The 23624-nt window shown below is 41.9% G+C and overlaps 1 protein-coding gene across 1 annotated transcript in view; it reads left to right on the plus strand.

Moving 5' to 3' along the window:
- The window catches only part of PDIA5 (protein disulfide isomerase family A member 5), a 103934-nt gene that overhangs the window by 39262 nt on the left and 41048 nt on the right, over positions 1-23624 (plus strand). Inside the window, 4 exon segments of the mRNA XM_076340604.1 lie at positions 2858-2925; positions 7432-7523; positions 7628-7699; positions 12208-12344. Of these exon segments, the coding sequence (XP_076196719.1) occupies positions 2858-2925; positions 7432-7523; positions 7628-7699; positions 12208-12344 (369 nt within the window).

Here is a 23624-nt window from a genome sequence, read left to right on the forward strand (position 1 = left end):
TCTTGTGTTTCCCAGTGTATTTTCTCTTGTAATTACTGCCTGAAATGCCATTCTACCTTTTTAGTGTCACCTGAGTACTGCCAAGATGGACAGAATTGCCCAAGACTTAGTTTATGCATCACTAAGAGAATGTTTTTTCCTTTTAATTAAATTAGTTGCAGCTCTGTGCCTTCAGACTCTGCAGCAGGATGGTCCTGTGTGGCCTGGCATGGCGCATGGTTGCTCCCAGTCAGTGCTGCCGCCTTAGCATCAGTGGGAGACGATACGCCTTCTCTGCCTGTAAATTGCCCCTTCAGGGAGAGTTCAGCTGCAGAGTGCTTTCACAGTTTACCTGTATCATGAGTAATTGTTTTCCACAACTGAGTCTCTTCCTGAAATGCGACTTATCTAATCCTTTGTTCTCTTTGAACCGTTCCCCCAGAAACCCTCCTCCTTCCAGTTTCTCTTCTTTTGAAGTGGCAAAACACCTGCTAGTCTTCAGTGCTGTAATACTTTTGCTGCTTTCTAAACTGCTGTGAAGGAGGCCTACTTGTAAGTTGGTTTTTTTTTTTTCCCTCCCCTCTGATTTTGCAATTCTTAACTCCCTCATCTTTTATTTAACACACAAGACCTTCTAACTTGGTTCTTGTCCAATTTTTCTTTTCTTACTCCTGTTACTGGAGACAGAATACATCCAGCAGTTGCATTAAAGTACTGGCTTTGGGCAGCTGAAGTTACTGGTTACATACAGGTGTTACCTTTCATAACTGGGAGCAGCAAATCAAGGCTGGTCACTAAAGGAAATTCTGCTTTTCTTTACTTGGAAGGGGCGAGTCAGGGAGGTGTTTGGCACAAGAGGACATGAGAGGCTTTGTCTGGGAAGCTACGGGGAAGACAGCTGCGTTATTTCTCTGCTTTGTTGGAAGCAGGAGCTTTAGATTCACTGTGGCAGATTCATAGGAAATGGGCTCTTTCATTACGTACCAGTGCAGAGGGAGATGAAAGTGACTGCAAACTTTAAATGTAGTTTCTTTAATATTTCAGGAATGCTTGGTCTGGGTAAAACAACTCAGAGCAAAGGCATGCTTTCCTTAGAAGATATTACCTGCCATTTGGAGACCATTCACTGTACTTTTGGACCTATATTATAAAGTCCGACTGCACTAAATATGAAAAATTAGGCATACTTACAGGCATTCAGATTTATTTGTAGTTAACTGTCAAAGACTACTCCTGCAGGAGACGGTCTGGATTTGGCAACAAAAAGGAGCTGTTTATAATGTCATTGAAAACAGGGCTTTAAAAATGGAGGTGTTAACTAGTGGAGACACTAATATGTGTTTAATTAAGCCCCTCCTTTTGAGTCAAAATGCAAGAAGAAAGAACAGAAGAAAATTCATTTTCCAGGTTACCCTTTTATGCCTGTATAGGGATATATGTGGCTTGACAGCGTCCTCAACAGTATAACCCAGAAATGCGTGGGCAGGAGAAGTTGTACTGAAGTGGGTTTGGGAGCGGTGAGTTTGAGGCAGCAGTAGAGCTGGGAATGGAAGGACTATAGGGGTGATGGCTGGGTGGAGGAGGCTGGTATGTGCCTGTGCTCCAGAAAGGGAGTCCAGGGAGCGGTAATAGGTTGAAGAGGGGAAGAGAGAGAGATGGATAGCTGGGGGAGTTAGGGGCCTGAGGCTGCTGAAGAGAGAAGAAACAGAGGATCCAGAGATGGTGTTAACAACTCATATCTTTTGTTGTCTGTCCAGTGGTTTGGATGAAGCTGCAAGACCTCAGTGGGCCTCAAATGAGTGGTCCGTGCCCACCAAGAAATCGTCATTTTGACCAGCACTAATTTAGCAACCTCACTGGCGATTTCAGCAGAGAGATCAAAGGTGGAAAGACCGCAGAAACAAGAGCTCTCTTTCCTCTGATTAAAGAATGTTCTTCCCAGGCATGCTGATGTGATCCTAAACCAGTGGCTGCAAAATCTGTTCCTCCTTTCTGGAAGATACTTTCAAAACTCTTGTCTCTTCACCAGAATAAAAATGTTGACTGCTGTCCCGTGGTGGACCCAAGAGTTTCCACAAAAAGTGTCTGAAGTGCTTGGCCGCAGCTTCCTTTTTTTCATGCTGTCTGCACTCCTGCTCCTTCCCATGTGCATGCATGTATTTTACTTGGCAGGGGTGAAACCTGCTGCTTACAAGGTGATTTAGTGCTAATCTGCTTAGCACTTGAGAGCGTCATCAAACAGCTCTTAGCACACTCCAGCTATACATTGGTAGTCTTCCTCACTTGCCGTTTGTCTTTTCCTCAGCACGTAAAGTTATTGTATCTTACAAGGGCTGTTACTTCTTCTGAGTTATGTCTTCTCAATTAACAGAGCACTGTTTACCTTTTGATGTCTGTTTAATGTGTTTAGGAAGTGTGTCTCAAATGAATTTCAAAGACTTGTTAAGCTGGGATGAATCTGAAGTACCTCTCCCCTCCCTTAAAGACCAGAAATGCACAAAGCTTTTTTTTTTGTGTTCACAAGCATGACATGTTCCATTGACTTTTGAAATGTGAGTTGCATCTTAAGTTCCCCTCTGGGTTCAGCTCAGAGCCTGAGGAATATAGGATGGTGTTACTCTTTCCAAAACTGGGATGAGAAATGAGTATGAAAATGAATAGCATGAAAAACATGCAAAAATAGCTGCATGTAACAAGAAGTAACATCCTTAGAAACTAATAATCTAATAATTATTTAGTGAAATAGATAAGGAATTTTGTTTTAAAATTTTTTGTATATTAAAAAAAATGTAGTTTCATATGCTTTGGAACATAAATCCTGTAGAACAATCTGAATAGAGTTGTTGGCATATTACTTACACAATTTCTTTTTTATCAGGGTGTGGTGTTTGTAAGAGAATGATGCCATCTTACCAGCAGGCAGCCACCGAACTGAAGGGTAAATATGTAAGTGAGAAGATAAGATTTATATAAAATTTTAAAAAAATCCTTTTAACACTTTATTTTTTTGAGTATTTAAAACCACAAATACTTACTGAAGTGGGGAATTCTTAAGCAAGTCGAAACAAAACAGAAATGAATGACTCTGTTCCAGATCCCTTCAGGATTCTCTCTCTTGGTTTTTATTCTTTTTAAACCTTTGGAAAATGAGGTGCTAACTCACTTGCCCTTTAAATCCAGTGTAGTTCTTGCCGTGGAAAAATGGGCTCTGACTCTATAAAGTTTTATGTTTAGCTTCTAATTTGTGAGTTTGTTGAGCTCATGTTGGTAAAGATAATGAAATGTTTGCCATAATGGGTTTGATCAGGTTTTTCACCTGATGTTTCATAGAGGGATTAAGGATGGATGCCCTTACAGTAATAATCCACTTTTTTAGTGGAGAATCAGTGTCGTGGGAGGGGGATTTCCTTACATTAGCTACTGATCATCCTCCTAGCCACTAAGCATAAGCATTAATAAAATCTTATAGTTTTAATATAGCTCTGTCAACAAAGTTAGCATTCATACCAGATTGAAATGAAAATAAGTTTTGACCATAATAAAATTCGTCAACAGCAGTCACAATAATTTAGTTACCTGTTTGTACTAATAAGGCATATTGATCTCTCTAAGCAAGTTGAAGGCACTTCTCAAGTCAAGGTTTGATAATTTGCTTAATGTATAATTTATATGATGCCAATAATACATGAGTGACAAAGAATTAGGATTGTTGTTTCATAGCTTTAGCTGGATTTGGTCTGATCCTACCTGTTGGATCATTCACTGTCGAGTTTACAGGTTTCCTCGGGAGAGGCAGCGTATGATGAGGAAAAGATGAAGCACTGCGGTTCATCGCTAGGGCAGCTCTGGCCATTGCTGCTCATAAGCACCGAGTACTGTCAGACTCCCCCATGTCCTTGCAACTAGTTGTTTTCAGAAGTGTTTTCTCTAAATCCTTGTTTGCTTACGACTGAAATGCGTGGGAGTTGTTCAGATTTATTTAGGACATGGTACAACCCTTGAAGATATTTTCAAGAGCTTTTTTGTCTAACCAGGCAGCACTCTAATGCCATCTCCCCTCGGTGGAGGGCGCGCCACGGTCTTTGGGAAGGCACTCCCATCTTGCATGGCGGGTACATTGCGAGGCATAGGGTGGGCAGGAATTAGGAGTGTAAAGAATCACCTATAGAGGTAGTGGCAGAGAGAAGGCATGCTGCAGGGCACTGTGTTCTCCTGCAATTATCCCTTCCTTGTTCATGTGCAGCTCGTTTTATTAAATTCAGACCAGAGAATTTAAAACTCCACATCTATTCTAGCTTGATTATTTCCTTCCTCACTTGGAAATGGTTTCTGTAGATCCGGGCTAATCCTGCACAGCTGAGTGACAGGGCTGTAGCACAGCTCTGAGACTGGCAGTGCCTGTGCTCAAGGCAGCTCAGGTCAGGGGTGCTTTCTGCACTGGCATGTTTTTAGTGCAGGATCAGATCAGAGGAAAGTCCAGTTATGCTACTGCCACCCGTGTCTTTCACAAAAATCAGTCTGTTCATCTAAATTTGACCTAATTAGCTTCCTGAGTGGGATGTGTACACAGTTTGCCATTTCTAAAGTTAACTATGCTGTACCCATCATAAATTATCCATGGGGTACCTTAGAGCAATGTTGACCTCCAGATCAGACTGATGAAGTACAGTATTGCCTATTCAATAGGTCATAAAAATGAAAAGGTGAACTGTACCTGTTGTTGGTTGCATGTTCTCTTGGGACTGGTTGTTTCTTGTCCCAGTACTGTTACTGAGAGGAAGGCAGGGTGGCATTTTCAGTGTTAGATTTGGTTTAGATCTTGCAATTCCATTACACCCAGTGCAGAAGGAAAAAGGGGACTCCGAATCGGAAGAGGATGGCTTATTTCATCCTTGGCACGAGAGATTCCCATGGTTTGTGGGTAGGGTGGGCTCTGGCGAGTGACTGTCACAGATGCGCTATGGCCCCAGTGCAGGGAGGAACTGGTGGTCAGCAAAGCACTTCAGCATCTCCTTAAGGCCCATGGACTTCATGAGTGTGCCAGAGTGCTTTACTCGGTAAAGACTGGCTTGAGCATATGTTTAAGTGCTTTCCCCCTTTGGTGCTAGTCTTTTTTTTTTTTTTTTTTTGGCAAAAACATGAGACTTCAGAAGCATAAAGTTCCTGCACTTATTTCAGATATCAAATAAAGGAAGCCTTTGTTTATTCTGTTCATTAAACTTGGTCTAGGAAGGCTTCAAGTAGTGGTGTGAGGTACCAATTTTGGAGCAATCCTGTCAAGAAAACTGTGAAGCAAGGGAGGGGTCACAGTAGAACAGGAATGGTCAGAAGCCCAGAAGACATGGCCAGCTAGGAAAGGTTCAGAGTCAGTTTAGGTTATAGGTAGCTTGGTGGAGAGCGGATAAGTGTTGAAGTATGTCAAATGTCACTGCAGAGGTGAAAGGAATAAACTGATCTTCGTGTCTGCTGTGGCTATTACAAGAGGTAATGGACTTCAATTTAAGTCAGGGTCATTCAGTCGTTTGCTAAAAGCAAATTAGCTAAACATCTGGCAGGAGCAGCTTAGGTATGGAGGGAGGACCGTGGCTTTGGGTAGTAGGTGTATTTTGATGGTCTCTGACAGCCTGATACTGCATAATTCTGTGATTATAGGCCAGCTAAAGCTGTTACTTTTGTCATTAAAAACGAATCCAATTGTAATAGGCTTTTTGCTAATTATGCTTCATACGATGTATGAACACTAGAATGAATCCAAGTTATTGACTTGTATCAGTCACCGCAAGGATGGGTGGACACAGTGAAATTGTAGCAGAATATCTGAAATGGCTGGGAACGCCCATTTAAAACCTAGGAAATCCTCTGAAAGTTCACGGCAAATGTGAAATCTGGTAGACTGGTGTTTGTGAGGGAACTAGTTAATGAATCTGGTTCTTGCTTTATAAAGCAACCACTGTGTCTTGATCCTGTTGCATTTACAGACCCTCAAGTGGTGACATAGAGGATAAGGGAAGGGGAGGAATTTGGTCTAGATAATCTCATACGAATTAAGTCAATCTGGTTGTTGGAACTACAAGGAAAATTCAAAGTAAGAGACTTGGCCAGCCAGTATAAACCCTATTTCTGTACTCTTCTCAGGTAGCTTTCCTTTATCCTTTCTCAGAATAGGGGAGAGGAAACAAAGTAGTTTTTTTGTGAGTTTCCAGCACATTCTTAGAAAAGGCTGACCTTCAAACGAGGATTTTCTGCTTTAAGATTTATTTCATGCTGGCTCTGAGCACATTTGGTTGGTCTGTGCATTTTGCTGCAGTCAGGAACCTGGTATTAAATTCTGATGTGGTATTTCAGCTGGAAGAAGAAAGTCCTGGTTTTGGAGGGGGAAGGAGGAGGTGTGTGGATTAAGACCCTACTGCTAAAATGATTTAAGCTGTCAATGCCATTAAACTAAGCTAATCATGAAGTGGTATCTCAGCAGCTCGCTGGTTGAACGACCTCCGTGTGAATGCCACACCTACAGAAACTCAGAATCAGTCCCATCTTCAAATTTTCGGGTCAGAAATTTTTGGAGGACAATTGGACAGGGCACAGGATAAGTCGTAGGAGCCCTGAGCCTGAAGCTTGGGGTGAAAGGGCTCTGGAGGTGGAATATGGGTTGGGATAGAGGTAAGGAGAGGGAAGGAGAGGCTTTTTGGTTCACTTGCTAGTCTGAAAAGTGACTATGCTTTTGTGCCCCTCTTGATATCTGTAAGACAAGGTTAATTCTTAACTTTCATTATACCCTACTGGTCAGGTAATTTAACATATTTAAAGCATATAAATGCCATGTGGTGTTTCCTGGGCTCATGGAAATAGGGCACGTTTTACTTTCACATCAGTGTAATGCTGATTTCCCCTTGCCATCCAGTAAGTGCATTTTTGAACTGGGATAACAGCAGTGCTTGGTCGGTTAGAGCTTCTGGACATGAGCTGAGATTGTAAATTCATTGCTGGAGTGGAAACCAGAGAGATGAGGGTGGAACTTCTTGTGTCCTAGCTAATGTTTGGATGTGAACTACGCCACGTACTTGCAGAAGAAGAAAAAAAAAATCTAGTTAGGCTTGTAGCTTAAAATCGACACACACAAAGAGAGCATGAGTAGTGCAACTGAGAGAATTCCCTTTAGGTATTTCTGTTAGTGGGTGAATAAAAAGAAATGGAGACACTTCCAGAGCAAGGAGGAGGTGACAAGCTGGTTGGTGCATGCTTTCTGTGGACTAGACTCATATTGCTCTGTTCCCCCTTGCACAAAATCAGAAAAACTTCACTGCCCTTTACAGAGATCCCCTTACTTTACAGCAATATGAATGAAATCAGAATCTGCCCAGAGCTTAGTTGTTTTTACTTTACAATTTTTTTTGAAGAGTTATGTTCCTGCTGTATTATAAGAATCAATAAAATTATGCCCTGTTTTTTCAGGTTCTTGCGGGGATGAACATTTACTCTGCTGAATTTGAAAGGATAAAGGAAGAATACAATGTCCGGGGATATCCTACAATCTGCTATTTTGAGTCAGTTATGTTTTGCTACTACTTTAGAAATCACACACTCAACTATAATTGCATGTTCTTATCTTCCAGGGAAAGGACTAAACCTTGGTTTGTTGTTTTTACAGGAAAGGAAGGTTCCTGTTCCACTTCGAGAACTATGGTGCTACCGCGGCAGATATAGCAGAATGGCTGAAAAAGTAAGGCATTGAACTTCACGCACTCCACCTTTTATGTACTCTTCATTATTTACAGAATGTAATGGTTTAGGAACAGCCACCTCTCCCTCATTCCCTCTGCTCAGAAGAGCAAACAAAACTACCCTGCTGAGATTGGCTAAACTAGTACAGAGAGATTGCCTAATGTTTGGTTTTAAGCATGCATGCCTTGCATTTTACAATTGCATTTCATCTGTAATAGGAGACTGTCTGTAGACCAAAATAAATGCAGGTACACAGATCTCAGCTTCATTAAAAATGCTACCTTAAATTTCCAGTGATCTTGTGTGCCTGAATGTAATACCTTGCAAAAGGTCTGACTTTGTTGTTCTATTAAAAATGTATATACCAAGTGCACAGTTCTCATTGCTTCTTCAGCCTTTAGCTGGAGCCTTTAGAGTGTCTTGCAGAGACAAACAGGAGATCAAGGGGCCCGGATTGCTAGTCATTTTTACAAAGTCTGTGTTTCCTGTCATGACATGAAGTGGTGTTGAAAGCATCTTGTTCTACCTAAAGAGAGCTATTTGCAGTCATAAATATTTTGGGGGCTGAATGAGCCTATGGGACTAGCGGGAGAGAGACAGATGGAAAAAGTGTGTGAGTATGTGTATAGTTGCTCTTCAGCTGGTGCAAATCAGCACATCGTCAGTGAAGCTGATAGCTCTCTCCAGCTGCTCTAGTCTGGTGATGGAGAAATGCCGTTAGCAGTTAGCCCTGGCTCTTGGATGTTATGTCATCTTTGTAACCCTCCCTTGTTTGCTGCAGCCACGGAAATAATCTTGAAATGAAGATAATAAAAGGAAACAAATGCATGGGAAGGAACAGACAGTTGCAAACTATGGTGATAATACAGCTTAGCAAAATTGGCTCAGAATAAATGTGTTTTACTGTACCAGTGGGGCTACGCTGGGGACATGCGCATGGTTGCAGGCAGGCCAGGGTCTTCAGCAGTGGTAGGCTAGGTGCTTCAGGATTGGGAACCCATGGATAAAGTGACAGCAGCGTTCCTGTTAGCGTCAGGAGGTACAAACACTGCAGGCAAGTACTGCTCAGTGGATCAAAGAGGAGGAATTTAGCCATAGTCTTTAAGCCTCGTTTAGTCCATTAAGCCTTTAGATATGAATGATCAAGGTGGCAACTCCAGCAATGCTGAGGAGATGATCAGCCCTTGGAGCAAGGATATGACTTCATCACCTGCACTTTATTATGCTTTTCAGTTTTGCAAGGATGTGGTTATCTCTTGGCTACCACATGTGAAATGTTAGATGTTTGGGGTGGGTTTTTTTTCCCCTGTCTGCCCACATAATATCCAGATAATCCTTGTAATATGCAGTGCCTTTATATCAGTGCTGTGACAGCAAGTGAACACACAGCTACTGGAGGCAAAGCAGAACAGCTGCAAGCTCTTTCCAATGATAATCTCTGCTAACAAGCCACTGTGGGCTTTGGCTGATAGTTCAGCAGTCCAGAGCTAAAGACAGCTGTTTGTCCTCACTTAGTGTTGGTGCATGCTTATTAGTTTCCCAAAAGATGATCTGAGCAGTAGCCTTCTTGCCCCTGTTTTGTATAATAAGTACAACTTTTAAGGAAACCACGTTGAGAAATTATGCATACTTGAATTTTGCCAGTAATTGATGTTGCAATTAAAACCGTATACAGGGTAAATCTGCTACATGCATAGTATTATATTACTCTGAGGAATCTGCAGTACACATAGTCAAATGGTATGGAAAGGTTTTAGGAAAGCCAAAGAGTGTAATTAGATAGCTGCAGGGTGTATAGGCTATATTTCAGAATAGTATAATATTAAAATTGTGTCAGGAAGTCGCTCTGATGCGAGATGTTGGTCTGTGGAGCAGGGGCACGGCAGTGCCAGAGCATACATGGCAGCCTGTGGCGAGGAAAGCCAATGCGTTTTTATACTACGCATGCATGTGCTGTAATCATAGATTCTCGAAAGAGAATCCAGCAGACATTGAGCCATATGAAATGACCTATTTTTTGTGGACACTAGGTACACGCTGCAGAAAAGCAACTGTTTTCTCTTCTCTCTCCCCCTTCTTTGTTTTTTCCCTCTAAATGTTACTGGTAAAATGCTGAAAGCAGTTGATCTAATTTTTTTGGGAGGTCATGATATAACTTAATGGAGGTTAAAATTATTTAAATTATTGAAAGGATGTTTTCCATGTTCTTTCCTCTCAGAACAAGAGCTGCTAGTTTGGAGGGCTCCAACACCTTTTCTTTTACTACTTATTGAAGGTGCTTTTTTCTTACGCTGAAGTGTGCTAATGCATCAGGCTTACGGATACTTAACCTCTCTTATCTTCCTAATAGGCACTGGCTACTATCTTACAGAGTTTCAGATGTTTTCATGAGGCGATAGAGAGAAACCATCATACAGCCTTACTTCCAACACACAGCATTATTAACATGAGAGATACTATGTTGTACATACCACAATTCTTTTTCTTTTTTCTTTTTTCTTTTTTTTTTTTTAAATCTGATACACAGCTGTATCAGCCTGGATGGTAGGCAAGCCAGACAGCTTCTTGCTGCCTTCAGTAGCTGCTTAGTTTGTCTTGCTGTTTTTATGGACTCCTCTCGGGCCCTTCCTCAGCACCAGCTACTCAGTTAAATCAAGAACTTGTTCTCTGTTCTTAATTGAATTAGCTCTTGATAACTCTTCCAGATTTCTGTCATCCTATTTTTGTTCTTCAGGCGTTGGATGTGCCTTGTCTCAGTTTTAAATGACATTTTAGATTTTGCTTGTTGCTTCCTCCAGGCCTTGAGGTGCTTCTTACCGACTCCTGTGTAGGCTTATTAGCATGCACAGCATTTTAAATTGGGACATTTGAATAAACATCCTGTGCCCCACTTTACTAATTCGTTACTGAAATAGGTCATGCCAGGCCCTGTTAAACACAATGTTCTCCCAGTGCTTTGTAGCCACTGTGTCCCTGTTCATCATGCTCTGCCTACTCAACCCAGCTCCCCTTCCAAACTCATTAAGTGTCATGGTGTTTTCTGGAAAACCTTCACTTTACCATGATACCTGCAGATTATTACTCTCTTACAGGCTTGGCAACAAGCAAACTGATTATCTGCTAAGCTTTTAGAGTAAACTCTTGTGGACGGGGACCTGCCTCCTCTTCTCTCTCGGCTGCTTGGCCGAGTGCAGCTCCTATCTTTGATGTTTGTTTCTTGGTTCATTTATCATATAAGCAGCAGCAGAGGTGTGCATCAGTTTTGCATGGGTTGCTTAATATTCTTGGATCATACCCATTGCTTACATCAACAGAATTTGCTATCTGAATCTGTGTATCTCTCTACTGTTTTTTTTAATCAAACTAGGCTTTCAGCCTAGAAATGAGGAAGGCAGCATAAATGAGTTATCATCCGTTTGCCATTCCTCGTTCCAGGCAGCTAACACAATAATACATTTTAATCAAAAATAGTAAATCTGCTTTCACCAGAGATGGGGAACATCCAGACCTGTACTTTGCCAAAGAATTTGGGGAATTTTGGGGGCTATTTGGAACTCATTACTACAACTGGCAAGGATAAAATAGTTTCTAAGTCTGGCTCCAAACGTTCGTATGTTTGGGTGTCCTTTATGTGAACACTGCTTTAATAAATAAAATGTCAATTAGCATAGTTTAGTTCTCATCTGCCAAATTCTCTTTTTAAGGTACATTAATAAAAGCCAAGAACAATTGTTTAGTGGGATGACAAGCACTGAACTATTTTCCAGATTTGCCACCGTGTCTTTGAGCAGTCTCTCTGGCTCTGATCCATCAAAGATGGTTAAACTCAATCATAGTGAAGTCAGTAGAACATGTCACTTATCTTTTAGGTTAAGCATGCAGTTGAGTAGCTTTGCTGAATTAGGCCTACAAGCCCACTGCTGAGTGAGGACATAATGATGCTTCGCCAGGTCACAGGGTTGTTCAGGGTAAAACTGTATATTCCTGGGGAAATGGTCTATGTAGCTAGCTCATGGTCCCAACACTGCACCTCCTTCTTTCTCTGTCAGCCCTAATCATGCTGTCAGTATTCAAGATGACTGGTTAGATTGGCTGTTTCTGCTCGCTACTTTTTTCTTTCATTTGCAATGGCTCCTGTGAACTACAAAGTGTGAATGCTGTGAGAAAGGGAGCATCCTGCTGAGGAGGGTAAAAGAGTAACAGAAAATGCATCTGCTTTCTATAATGTAGTAACCAAGCAGTCTGGTTATCTCCTCGCTCCATCCCCTTCCATTGCTGATCTGTTCTCATGAGCTTCTGGTGGATTTTTTTATTCCTCCGCCAGTTTTATCTGAGTTTCAGTGCTTATGAGTTCTGGGTGGGTACAATTATGGAAGCTGTTCAGTAGGGTTAGTGTGTCATACATATATGGACATCTGCACAAAGTGGTTCCTTGCAGTCCGACTTGCCAAAATGACTGCTTAGCACCAGAGAGCTGCTTTTCAGCTGTGTCTGTCTGTCTTGTAGCCCACAGGCACCTCAGCCACAGGCTCCGGAGACTCCCTGGGCAGATGAAGAAAATGTAGTTTATCACCTGACTGATGAGGACTTCGACAAGTTTATAAAAGACCATTCATCTGTGCTAGTGATGTTCCATGCACCATGTGAGTGTGTTTTTTTTCTATTCTGTACCCTGAGCCAAATGCTTGCTGACAAAACCAATGATGATTTTCTGTGGAGGTTGCACAGAGCCGTGAACTCAAAGTCCAGGCTTTTCTTGTTTGTGATGATTGTTAGATACACAAGGCATGAAATGTTTGTGAAGTTGCTGACTTCAAGTTTCGGATAGAGATGTGCTGCTGGAAGAGACACTTTGTAGGCTGAGTCAAAACATAACTGAAGAGTATAATGATGCTGAAATAGTCTGAGGACTTACCATTTTACAGCATGATTTCCCAGTTTCAGCTTGTCTTCTGTGGTGTTTGCTTTCAAAGCAGAGCTGTGATTGATTGAGCAGCTCAACTTGAGAACGGTGAGCTCCTGAGTCCTTGTTCATGGCTGCTGATGTGTCATTTTGAGCATTTTCACTCCTCTGCTGCAGTTTGTTCTCTGGCAATGTAAGGGGTGATGGTCATTATGTGTTGTGCTGAAGAAGCATGCTAAAACTTGATCTAAATTCAGAACGTCCCCAGGACTTCTGAAAACTAATGCAGAGCTGGTAGTGATACTACTTACTGTTCGACTGAGAATGCATTGGGATGACTTTTTTCATGACTTGACGTTTTAGCTTGAGCAGTACAATGCAGTGGGTTGCCCAGAGGTATTGCCTTCAGAACCACGTCGTCCTCCTGTACACTGTTGGGTGGAAGAGTGCGTTAACCACTTTGTTCACTTAGGATGTAAGTTGTTTCAGCTACATAGCTGGTTCTACCAATTCTTTGTGCCTGCGATGGAAGGTTCAGGCTCAAATCTGCTATGTTGGGTGATACACAGCTTCTGTCTCCTCTTGCTGCTGTGCTGGCAGTTGCACTTGGGCGAGATGTTCATTTTCATGGGCATAGATTTGAAGGTTAGGGCTCTGGAGGCAGGCTGTGTGCTCACAGCTGAACAACGGAGGGTCTTGGCACAGAGGCTGAAATCCTGCTTCCCTTTAAGCCAGCAGGAGTTAGCTGCAAAATGCCTTTTTTGAAGATCTGCTCATAAGACTCATTTGAAAAACATACCATAATGAATTTCCTTTGCCCGATGAAATGTCTAGGGATTTGATCCAATGAAGCAGGTGACTGGCTGCTGTTTTGTCGCTGTGTTCGCTGGATTATTTGTACTAATGAAAGTGGGACCGGAGATTAACGCCTGGTCCGAAAACCAAAACACAAGTAGCAGAACTGATGAAGCCTGGTTTGCTCAGAAGTTATCCTTTGTTACCCAAATCCTTCCTTCCCCCAGATTTCCATGCACCCCGGTGTGCAAGCGACAGCACGGGCTGCTGCTCCTCGGGAGCTGTACGCTCGCTGGTTTGGCTAAACAATGGCTGCCAAACAGAAATGTAACTGCTGAATATCCCTCCTTTCCCTCTCTGTGCACAATGGTTAGGGATAAGTGTCCTCTCTCTCTAGCCCCAGATTTTTGTATATTTACAGAGATTTAGTCATATTTGAAAGCTTTGCTGTTTTTTGATTTTGTAAATGGGCAAAGGAGTCCAGTCATCTATTTGGGAGGAGGAAGAGGGGGAAGAAATCAATGGTTGGCCCTGTAAACCTCATTCCTTTAGGAAGTCAGATTAAAAATAGATGAATACACACAACTACAATCAAATTTTATAGTAAATTCAAGTTAGTTATAAATGTGAACAAGGCTCTATTCAGTTTTTAGGGTTTTTTAATATTTTCTAAAACACAAATAATACAATTTTAAGTGTAACAATATTGCGTGACCTATTTGGAGAGGAGGGGCACTTCCAGCTAGGTATGTTTTGTACTAAGGGGCATTCTGTGCTAAGGTACAACAGTACTTTGGCAAATGCTGTTTTAAAAGTAAATCAAATGCCTGAATTGGGCTGTTGCAATCTCCTGATAACATGTTCCAGCTGTTTAGAATTGGGATAAAGAATGTTCCTTGCCAGAACAACTCCATTTTAAATGCAACTTGAATATTTGGGGCATTTTATTTACATTCAGGTGGTAGTGGTATGCCTATGTGCAGAATCCAGCTTGTACACGTGTAAAAGATCTGTGTTTGTAAGAATCCTCTCTGAGCATCCTCAGCAGAGTGTAAGGCTTGCAAACTAATTAACAACAGACAGCTATCATAAACAGTTATCTCCATGATTAAAAGATCTTCTCCTAGCACTTCTTAAATGTGCTAATGGAGTCATGTTATGAATATTAAAAGGTAAATTACTCCAGTAAAAGAAGCGGTAAAAACTGAGGACATCTTACTTCTTTTAACCTTGGTAGCTTAGGATGAGAGAGTTTTTTTCTAAAAATTATGTATTAATACAAAAAAATGTTGAAACAGATGTACAAAATAGGCCCAGAACTCAGGATATACTTCTGCATAACTAAGAATAAGCAAGGGGATTTCAATACTGGCCTGAAATTAGCAAGTACTTAAAACCCCGTGTCACCATGCAGCATACATGTGACTCGGAGTTTTTCTAGCATACTATCAATCTTGTGTTCTTGAGTTGTTGTTCTACTAGAGGGAGGATTATTTCAGTGATGCTTTAATTGCATAGTCAGATGGCCAATGCATTAATAGAGTATAGTATTAAAAGATGTGTGGGGAATTGGAAGCTTTTTATCCCCCGCCTCAAGTGCTGAAGATACAGCGGAACCAAACACATTCCTGGTAAATACCTGTGAACTGCAGAATTAGGCACTGTGGTGAATGTGGCCAATTGGGTCTCCATGCCTGTGGCTACTAATGATCATCCCTGAGGACCACACTATAATTATTTACAATCAGTTGCACTTACTAGCCCAATTAAAGGCATCACAGCATTTTGTGTTAAGTGCAGCCTAGCGTAACTAGGTTCAACTAGAGCAGCTACATGTGATTTAAACACATCAGGAAGGTCTGCAGCCTGCAACTTGTACCTCTTGCTATCAGAGACCTTATACCTTTTCTGCAATAATTTAGCACAACCATTAAACAGCAGATGTGCTGCTTCGAGTCATTGCCGCTGGCCCCGAGAAACGTGCGTGACTGTGGGTGGGCAGGATGAGTTCATCCTGCTTTTGTCTTGCAGGTCACTAGGGACACGAAGCAGGATTTTTAGCCTTCTGAAGCTCCTTTGTAAAGCCCTTAAGAGGATGTTCAATAAATCTGGATATTTAGCATAGGTAAACAGTGACCCTAGCCAGGAGTCTGAAGGCATTCTCCCTCACCAGCCATCTGCAAAGGATGCGCAGCGTTGTGCTCCTTATTCAAGCATTTTGCTGAAATTTCATAATTGCTGGTGTCGAGCATAGTGTTATCCTGGGTATATCCAGACTGGAGTCTTGCAGACATCTGAAGTGTTTTTGCTACATGTTGCTGTTGTACCCAAAAACTTCAGTTATGAACTGAGATCTCCTGCACTATACAAAAGAACAAATAAATGTCCCTTTCCCACAAAGGATTTGGAGTTTTTTCTTGGATTGATCATATTTGCTAACATGAGATGTCACAGTTGTGTTAGCGGGCCTATTTCTGAGTCTGTAACAGAAGATGTATCACACCAACCAAAGCAATTTCTGTACTGTAACATAAATAAAGGCACCTATGCAGCTTATGATAGTCTTCTGTTAGCAATGAGAATAAAGAGTCCATGTCTGTATGTGCTTCTTGATATCTGTGCCTACAGCTGATCAGTTTATTTAGATGCCGAAGATGACAGCTGGGTTCTGAATGTCTCTAAATATGGGTTATGCTGCCAGTCAAGTGTTGTTAAATGCTTTAGTGACACGGTGAGTCGCTGTGACTTAAAAAGTTCCTGAGTCACTTGAGCACAAAAAAGCCCTGTGTGTGTTTTCAGTTTCCCCATCAAACTGGTTGCTGAGTCAAATGCAATTTTAAAAATAATTCTGTCCAAAATATTTGCCAAATTAGTGCAGGTTGCAGTCTTTCTGACTTGGTTTTGTCAAAAGAATAAAAACTCCATGAATTTCCCTTTCTAAATTTTTCGCAGCATTTTTCTCCAAAGCACATCTCAGTCTTGCACAAAATAAGCCTAACCAAGTCACTGATAAGTCAATTCAAATGCTACTGAAGGGTGTTTAAAGTCTAGGATTGAAATGAAAATCAATTCAGAAATGGGTTCTAAAAATGTCTGCTTTTCATGCACAGGAGTTACTTTTCATTATGTTTTGTTAACACAAATGACATTGCTAACATTTTAAAGTGTACCTGTTCCTGCAGCTCCATGTAGAGTAATGTCCTGGCGCCACCACGAGCTGTAGCCTCCCCAGGTATGTTCAGCAAGCACAGATCTGAGTAGTCCCTGTTGCTAATGAGTGGTGGTCGTCAGTCACCTCTGATGGTTGCTTGGGGTTGCTTTCCCCCCTGCCTCATACCCCATCAGCCATAACAAAGTCTGTGGTCCAGTACTGATGCCAGAGGTAACAGAGGGGAAAAAGGGGCTTTGGCTGTACTGTTAGTGTGAGCGTGCATTTGCTTTTTAAAGGATTAAACTATTAAAATGTTTTTCCTGCATCATTTCTTCCTTGTACATGAGCTTAAATTCATGTTAAACCTGTCTTCTTCCCAGCCCTCTTCGTAGGACTTCTTCAGAGACTTAATATAAGCTGTAGTTGGAGGACTTAAGGTTAGAAAAGATGTCAATACCCTTAGTGGGATATTGGAGCCATCATGGTTTTCCTCCCTTGATAAGGAGGGAAGGCAGGGAAAATGCAGTGTTCTGGGTTTTTTTTTCTCCTTTCCCCTTCCCCTCCTTAATTTGTTCTTGGAAACTGCTTTGGAGATGCAGCCCTGATACACCTTTTCTTGCTCCCTACTAATGGAAGGGAGGGGAAAAAAAAAATCTTGAGATGGCAAAATGCACTATAGTTTTGATGTGTTGTTGAAATGTCCATGAAATTCCTTTCCTGTCCTCGGATATCTTCTCTCCCTTTATAAACCAGCCCGATAAATTACGCAGTTGGTGCTTTCCAAAGCCAACTACTCAGCTTTGCAGATTTTTAATTGCACGGGGAGCTGTTTTATCAATTTAGCTTTGAAAAACAGCTTTTCACACCCTTCCCTCCTTCCCTCCTCCCTCTGGTGCATTAAAACCCAAGGTTTTAAGCCACTTTGTGGACTCATTATTAAGAATGCCAGCCAATTAGCCCAATACAAGATGAAGGCCTCCAGCTTCTAACCAAGCAGCGGACTTGGATCTCTCCCTGCCAGCGCACCATCATTGGTTTCAGTGGGCTTGTTTTTGTTTCTCACTGCTGCATGTGGTGAGATTAGGATGTAGGAATCCATTGCTCACTTTATATTTAAAGTGAAGCAAACCCAAAATGTGCGCACAAAATCAAATCTGTTTTTTTCAAACTGAGTTTTACAACTATAAATAAATAAGTCTCCCTTTCAGACCCCCACTGGTTCCTTATGAAAGCAAGCTACCATCGCAGTGAGCGCTAATTGGTATGTCTGTTGGCAGCCTCAACAGAAAGGCCATGAGTTGAAAAGGCTGAAGAATTAATTTACTGTGCAGCCTGAAAAAATAGCCTTTCCAGCACAGGTCAGCAGCAGCCTAACGCTGGCAGCCTGTGATAAATAAATAAATAAAATCTTAAGTTTTTCCATGCTAATTCATGATTCAATCAAGGATTTTTTTTTTTTCAAATGTAAACCAATGCAGTTGCACCAGTTAACTGGTGGTTAAAGGCTTGTGGGTTATCCAAACAACAGGCAGCACTGAATGTGGAATGGATGGAAATATCCTTTAATTTTTATTTGTCCTTGTCATATCTGACATTTGTGATTTTTAAAATAAAATGTTGGCTGTGTTCAGTGGCGACATAGAAAGCTTTTGGTATCTGCCTTCAGATGTACAGCCTCTAGGATGAAGACAAACAGTAGGTAGCTGGGAAGCTGTTCTTGTTAGACCCGAGCTAGGAACCCCCTTAATTTATTTGACATCGTCTAGTGGTAGCTCTCTGTAAGAAGCTTCTGCTTGTCTCTATTGATGGTATCAGTTTAGTTCGGGTGGAAAATACTCTCTCATCACCAAAGGTCTGCCTTTGGGCCTCAGCCTTGGCACCACCCAAATTGGGTGTTTCGAAGAATCATAGAATCATTAAGGTTGGAAAAGACCTCTAAGATCGTGGAGTCCAACTGTCAACCCAACACCACCATGCCCACTAAACCATGTCCCTAAGTGCCTCATCTACGCGTCTTTCAAATACTTCCAGGGATGGTGACTCAACCACTTCCCTGGGCAGCCTGTTCCAATGTTTAACCACTCTTTCAGTAAAGACATTTTTCCTCACATCCAATCTAAACCTCCCCTGGCACAACTTGAGGCCATTTCCTCTCGTCCTATCGTTTGTTACTTGGGAGAAGAGACCGACACCCACCTCGCTACAACCTCCTGTCAGGTAGTTGTAGGGAGCGATGAGGTCTCCCCTGAGCCTCCTTTTCTCCAGGCTAAACAACCCCAGTTCCCTCAGCCGCTCCTCATAAGTAATAGCATCTACTCCTCATAAGTAATAGCATCTACTCCAGTATTCCTCCACGTCTGCACTCTGCCATTGTTTCCAGTTGTATAATGTTGATCAGTCCTTGGTCGAAGATAACTCTGTGAGAAGAGCTTATTGAACGGCAGAAGTTGCAGAGAAGAGCTGTGTTTTCAGAGTGCACATTAGCCGTGTGAAATGGCAGGGAGTTGGAAGCCGAAAGCTTGGCAGGATGTAGCCCTCGGTCAAGGGTTTGCTTTAGAGTTTCCTGAAAGGTCTTTATAAGCTTTGACAATCCAACCTCACGAATGAACTCTGCTTTTTAAATTGGACTTTCCGTATGGGCAATACTTTAGAAACAATTGTGCCTGTTATTCTGTGATGCTGTAGTCAGAGAAGAAAACAAAGGCAAGCAGTTCTGTGCTGCCTTGGCTGCAGCCTGAAAGGATTACTGGAATTTCGTAGTGTGTAAGGCAGGTTGTGTATTTGGAAGCTTGGCAGATGCCATATCCACATAATATAACTGCGTATATTAGTCCATGGGACGATATGCAAGGAGACACGCATGTGTCAAGGTGCTTGTTGTGGGCTCGATCCTGTTCCTACTAGACCCCACAAAAATGTTCTCCTTGCTCTTAAAGTAATTAGAGAAAGTTTTGAACAAGGCAAACTTTCTGGACCATTATGTAGGTCATAGGCAGTACCTAGCTCTGTTGAGTTTCTTGGTGAAGCAGTGCAGATGTCAGGATGGGCTCTTGCAATGTCTTGGTCACTGAAAGATTGAATTGTTGTGCAAGGGCACTTGGATGGTGAATGTTGCTGTTTAAGAGTCCGGATAGATAGGTGAAGAGAAGAGATCTGCTTCAGTTTTAGCATCACATTTCCTGACTCTTTATGTCCCTTAGGTACCTAACTTTAATGTTGCCTTAATGCTTTTTTAATGGAATGTATAATAAAATGCTTCCCTGGGCAAGTGCAAATTGTGCCAACTTTCTGTTCATTGTGTGTATGTACTTTTTAGCTGTACGTTACTGGCAGGCTCCTGGAACAGATCTATTCTTCATATAAACCAGTTAGAAACAGGTAAATTCTTGGCTCCTGAATCTGCTTCCACTGAAGTGAGCATGTTCTGACTGTTGATTTCAGAGAGGAGAGGACTGGGACACTCAGACTAGGTTCATCAATACTTAAAAGCATGTAAGTCTACAACAGGATGTTGCTTGATATTACATGTATTTGAATATCACCAAAAATCACAGGGACTGTAAACAGTTCAGTGCAATGACCTGCCTCATTAAACTAATTACAGTAATGATTTTCAGTGGAGATTTAATCACACATTAAAGCAGGAGTTCTTGAAAATCATAGAATCATTAAGTTTGGAAAAGACCTCTAAGATCATGGAGTCCAACTGTCAACCCAACACCACCACGTCCACTAAACCATGTCCCTAAGTGCCGCATCTACACGTCTTTTAAATACTTCCAGGGATGGGGACTCCACCACTTCCCTGGGCAGCCTGTTCCAATGTTTAACCACTCTTTCAGTAAAGAAATTTTTCCTCATGTCCAATCTAAACCTCCCCTGGCGCAACTTGAGGCCATTTCCTCTCGTCCTATCGCTTGTTACTTGGGAGAAGAGACCGACACCCACCTCACTACAACCTCCTTTCAGGTAGTTGTAGAGAGCCATGAGGTCTCCCCTCAGCCTCCTCTTCTCCAGGCTAAACAACCCCAGTTCCCTCAGCTGCTCCTCATAAGACTTGTTCTCCAGACCCCTCACCAGCCTCATTGCCCAATCATTGCGAAATGCAGCAAACCAGGAAAATGAAGAACCTGACATGAATTTTTCCTTTAATGACCATCCCACTTATGTTTCTTGAGGATTTAAAAATAAAAATCAATATGGGTTTTTAGTGGTACTTAATAGGAATGTGGAGAGTATAAAAATCCTAGTAACTAGCTTGTGCAGTAAAACTCAATAGGATACCTAATGAAAAGGGTGAGGACAGTAATGATGGAGTCCATTGTCTCTTTTGTGTTGGTCTTTTGATGCTAAAGCACACAGTCTGTATAAGATTGTCTTTTTGAAGCAGTTTGTGCTCTTTGAGCAGGGTAAAGTCATAAAAAAGGATGATCCAGTGATAAAAGCGATAGCCTTATCCTGGAGATGTAAAAGTTTAGTTCCTTGCCTTGCTTTGATTTGTACAATCATGACCCAAATTGCTAAATATTTGTCTCAGTTTCCAGTCTGTGAAGTGGAGATAACATTTCACCTTGCGTGGGAGTTTTCTGTAGTGAGCCATGTCCAGGCTGTGAGATGCTCCAGTATTGCAAGAATTGGGGTAGGGAAGGCATATCATAACCGAGTGTTGCAAAGACCTGATTAACACAAAGGAAGTAGGATGATGACTTTGGCATTCCCTGGTTTGTGGCAGGCAATCAGGCTTTTGGCCACCAAGTTTAGGAAACCCCATCTGCCACCAGGTGAGCACACAGCTCAGACAAGATTATCGCAGCTAGAGCCGATGGCTGGCAGCCTGGTTACAGCCTGCTCTGGGACTTGAAGGGAGGAGCCTTGGCTTGCTCTGGTTCAGCTTCATAACAGAAAGAGTAGCAAAACCAGACTTTTGGGGCGTTTGTGGCTACTTTGCTTTCGGGCTGGATCTCGACTTGCTCTGTGCCATGGTGCTGTTCTGGGGACATGGCGTGTACTTTGAACAACTTACTTGCTAGTAGTTGTGGGTATTGAGAGCAATATGCAGGACAGTAGTAAAGGAGGAAAGAAAGGAGCTGAACTGTAGATATTTGGGGTTTGTGAAATTTGGGGCATTTGTTCAAAATGCATCGCTGTATGCTTGCCTCCAATAGGGAGCAATTAGCTTCTCTATTAAAGAAGACATTTGCGAAGGCTATTCCAATCAGAAAAAAACCTTCCTGTGAATGTGTGGCAGGTGGTGTGAAGGGAACATTAGTTTCTTTGGGGATTTACTGCCTCATTTCTCACATTACTATTGCCTTCCCTCTCTCCTAAAAAGTCCTTACTGACTAGCTGAGACTACTGCAAACAAGTAGTTAGGGCTGCCGGAGAGCCAAGCGGCAGCTGAGAGGTGACAGCTGAAGGGAGACTTGCCCCATTCTCCCCTTCTCTGGGTATCTGTTGTAGATTGTTTAGTTATTCAGAGTGGTCTTTTAAAGGACTTCTGTAACTTTAGCTGGCCTTTTTTGTCCAATGAAAGTCCTCATCTGAGTGTGCAGAGTGGGTGACTGTCTTCCTGCAAGCTTGACCCTGGTGTGTGTATAAGCCCTCGTGGTAAGTTCTGATGGAATGAAGCGTAACTTATTTTTATAGATTTACTTCGCTTGCCTCTAGTGATGGGTTAGCAGTAGGAATTAGCTTTAAGAATTAAGCACCAGGTTTATTTCTTCTGAAATAAATTAATTTCCTTGCCTGGATAACCTTAATATACGGTACAGGGCTCTCATTTGGAAAGTGCCTTACAGTATCTCTGCTATTTGAATCATTACCAGTAGAGTTTTCATTATCAAGTTTATCTTCCTAAATACTTTATGGCTTCAATTTTTATCATCCTGTGGAAGGTAGAGTAGAGAACTTACTTTAAAGGGCAAATAATGAACAGAGAAACCTACAGTGAAAGATTGCTTGCCTGCCTGTCTGCTCCTTGTGCCCTTTCAGATGGTGAGTCGGCAAGTGATGCTGTCTTTGAGTTGTTAATAAATGAATCGATTGCTTTGATACTGAGGTATTGTGCTGATGGTGGAGGTGTGTCTTCTGGGGTCCTGACTGCTTGTGGTTAGCAAGTATCCCAGCACACTTCTCCTAAGTAGATGAATGCGTCTCAGCTGGTAACCACTTTTGCTCTGATTTTGGACAAAAAGTGTGCATTCTGCGTAGCATCCCTTCCTGATACTTGACTTTTGTAGGTATCTTCAACAGTAATAGCCAATGTCACCATTGCTCTTAACACCCCTGCTCTATAAGCTTAAGTGCTTTGGGATGTACCTTTCTTAGGAAGATCTCTTTGCATTGCATCCATTTTGCTGATGTTTTATACAAATTGCATCCTAGGAAATGATTTGCTTGCTATGCTGTTTTCCTGAGCTGGACGTTCAAAGCTATTTCATCTAACCTCTGTTCTGTGGCATTTTCATTGCTAAATCCAAAGTATGAAGTCTTCCATAGTGGGGTAAGAGTGTGAGGGAAAGCAGTGCAACTTCTCTTCCCTCCACAAGGTGAAATTTTGTTGATCATCTGACAATGTAGAAGGGGGGGGAATCTTTTTTGGATGTGGAATAATTATGGTTTAATTGAGAAGGAAACCTTCTGGTGGTATTTTTCATAAACTCGCAACAATTTCACCTTAAGGCATCCATGCTGTTGTCTCTGTCTTTCACATTTCAATAGGGGAAGATTAATTTTCAACACCTACTCAGGGCCATGTTCCTCCAAGCTGGTGTAGGAAGTGTAATTCATATCTCCCGATGCCAGCTGATCCACCTTCCTTCACTTCTTTTCCCATCCAAGAGGGGTGGTAGGAGGCACCATCGTCTCCCAACACTGATTTCTACCAGTTGCACCATATAGTTTTGACTAAGAGGGTATATACATGCAGTGTAATCTACAATAGCTGGAAGCTGAAGCCAGATTTGGAATGGAAATAAGGAACTATGTGATTTTTGTTGTTAGTTTATTTTAAATAAAGATGTTGATTAGCTTAAAGATCTTCCCTGAACGCGTGCTGGAGTCTGTGCCATTGCA

This window comes from Aptenodytes patagonicus, chromosome 6 (assembly GCF_965638725.1).
Source record: "Aptenodytes patagonicus chromosome 6, bAptPat1.pri.cur, whole genome shotgun sequence".
Lineage (NCBI taxonomy): Eukaryota > Metazoa > Chordata > Aves > Sphenisciformes > Spheniscidae > Aptenodytes > Aptenodytes patagonicus.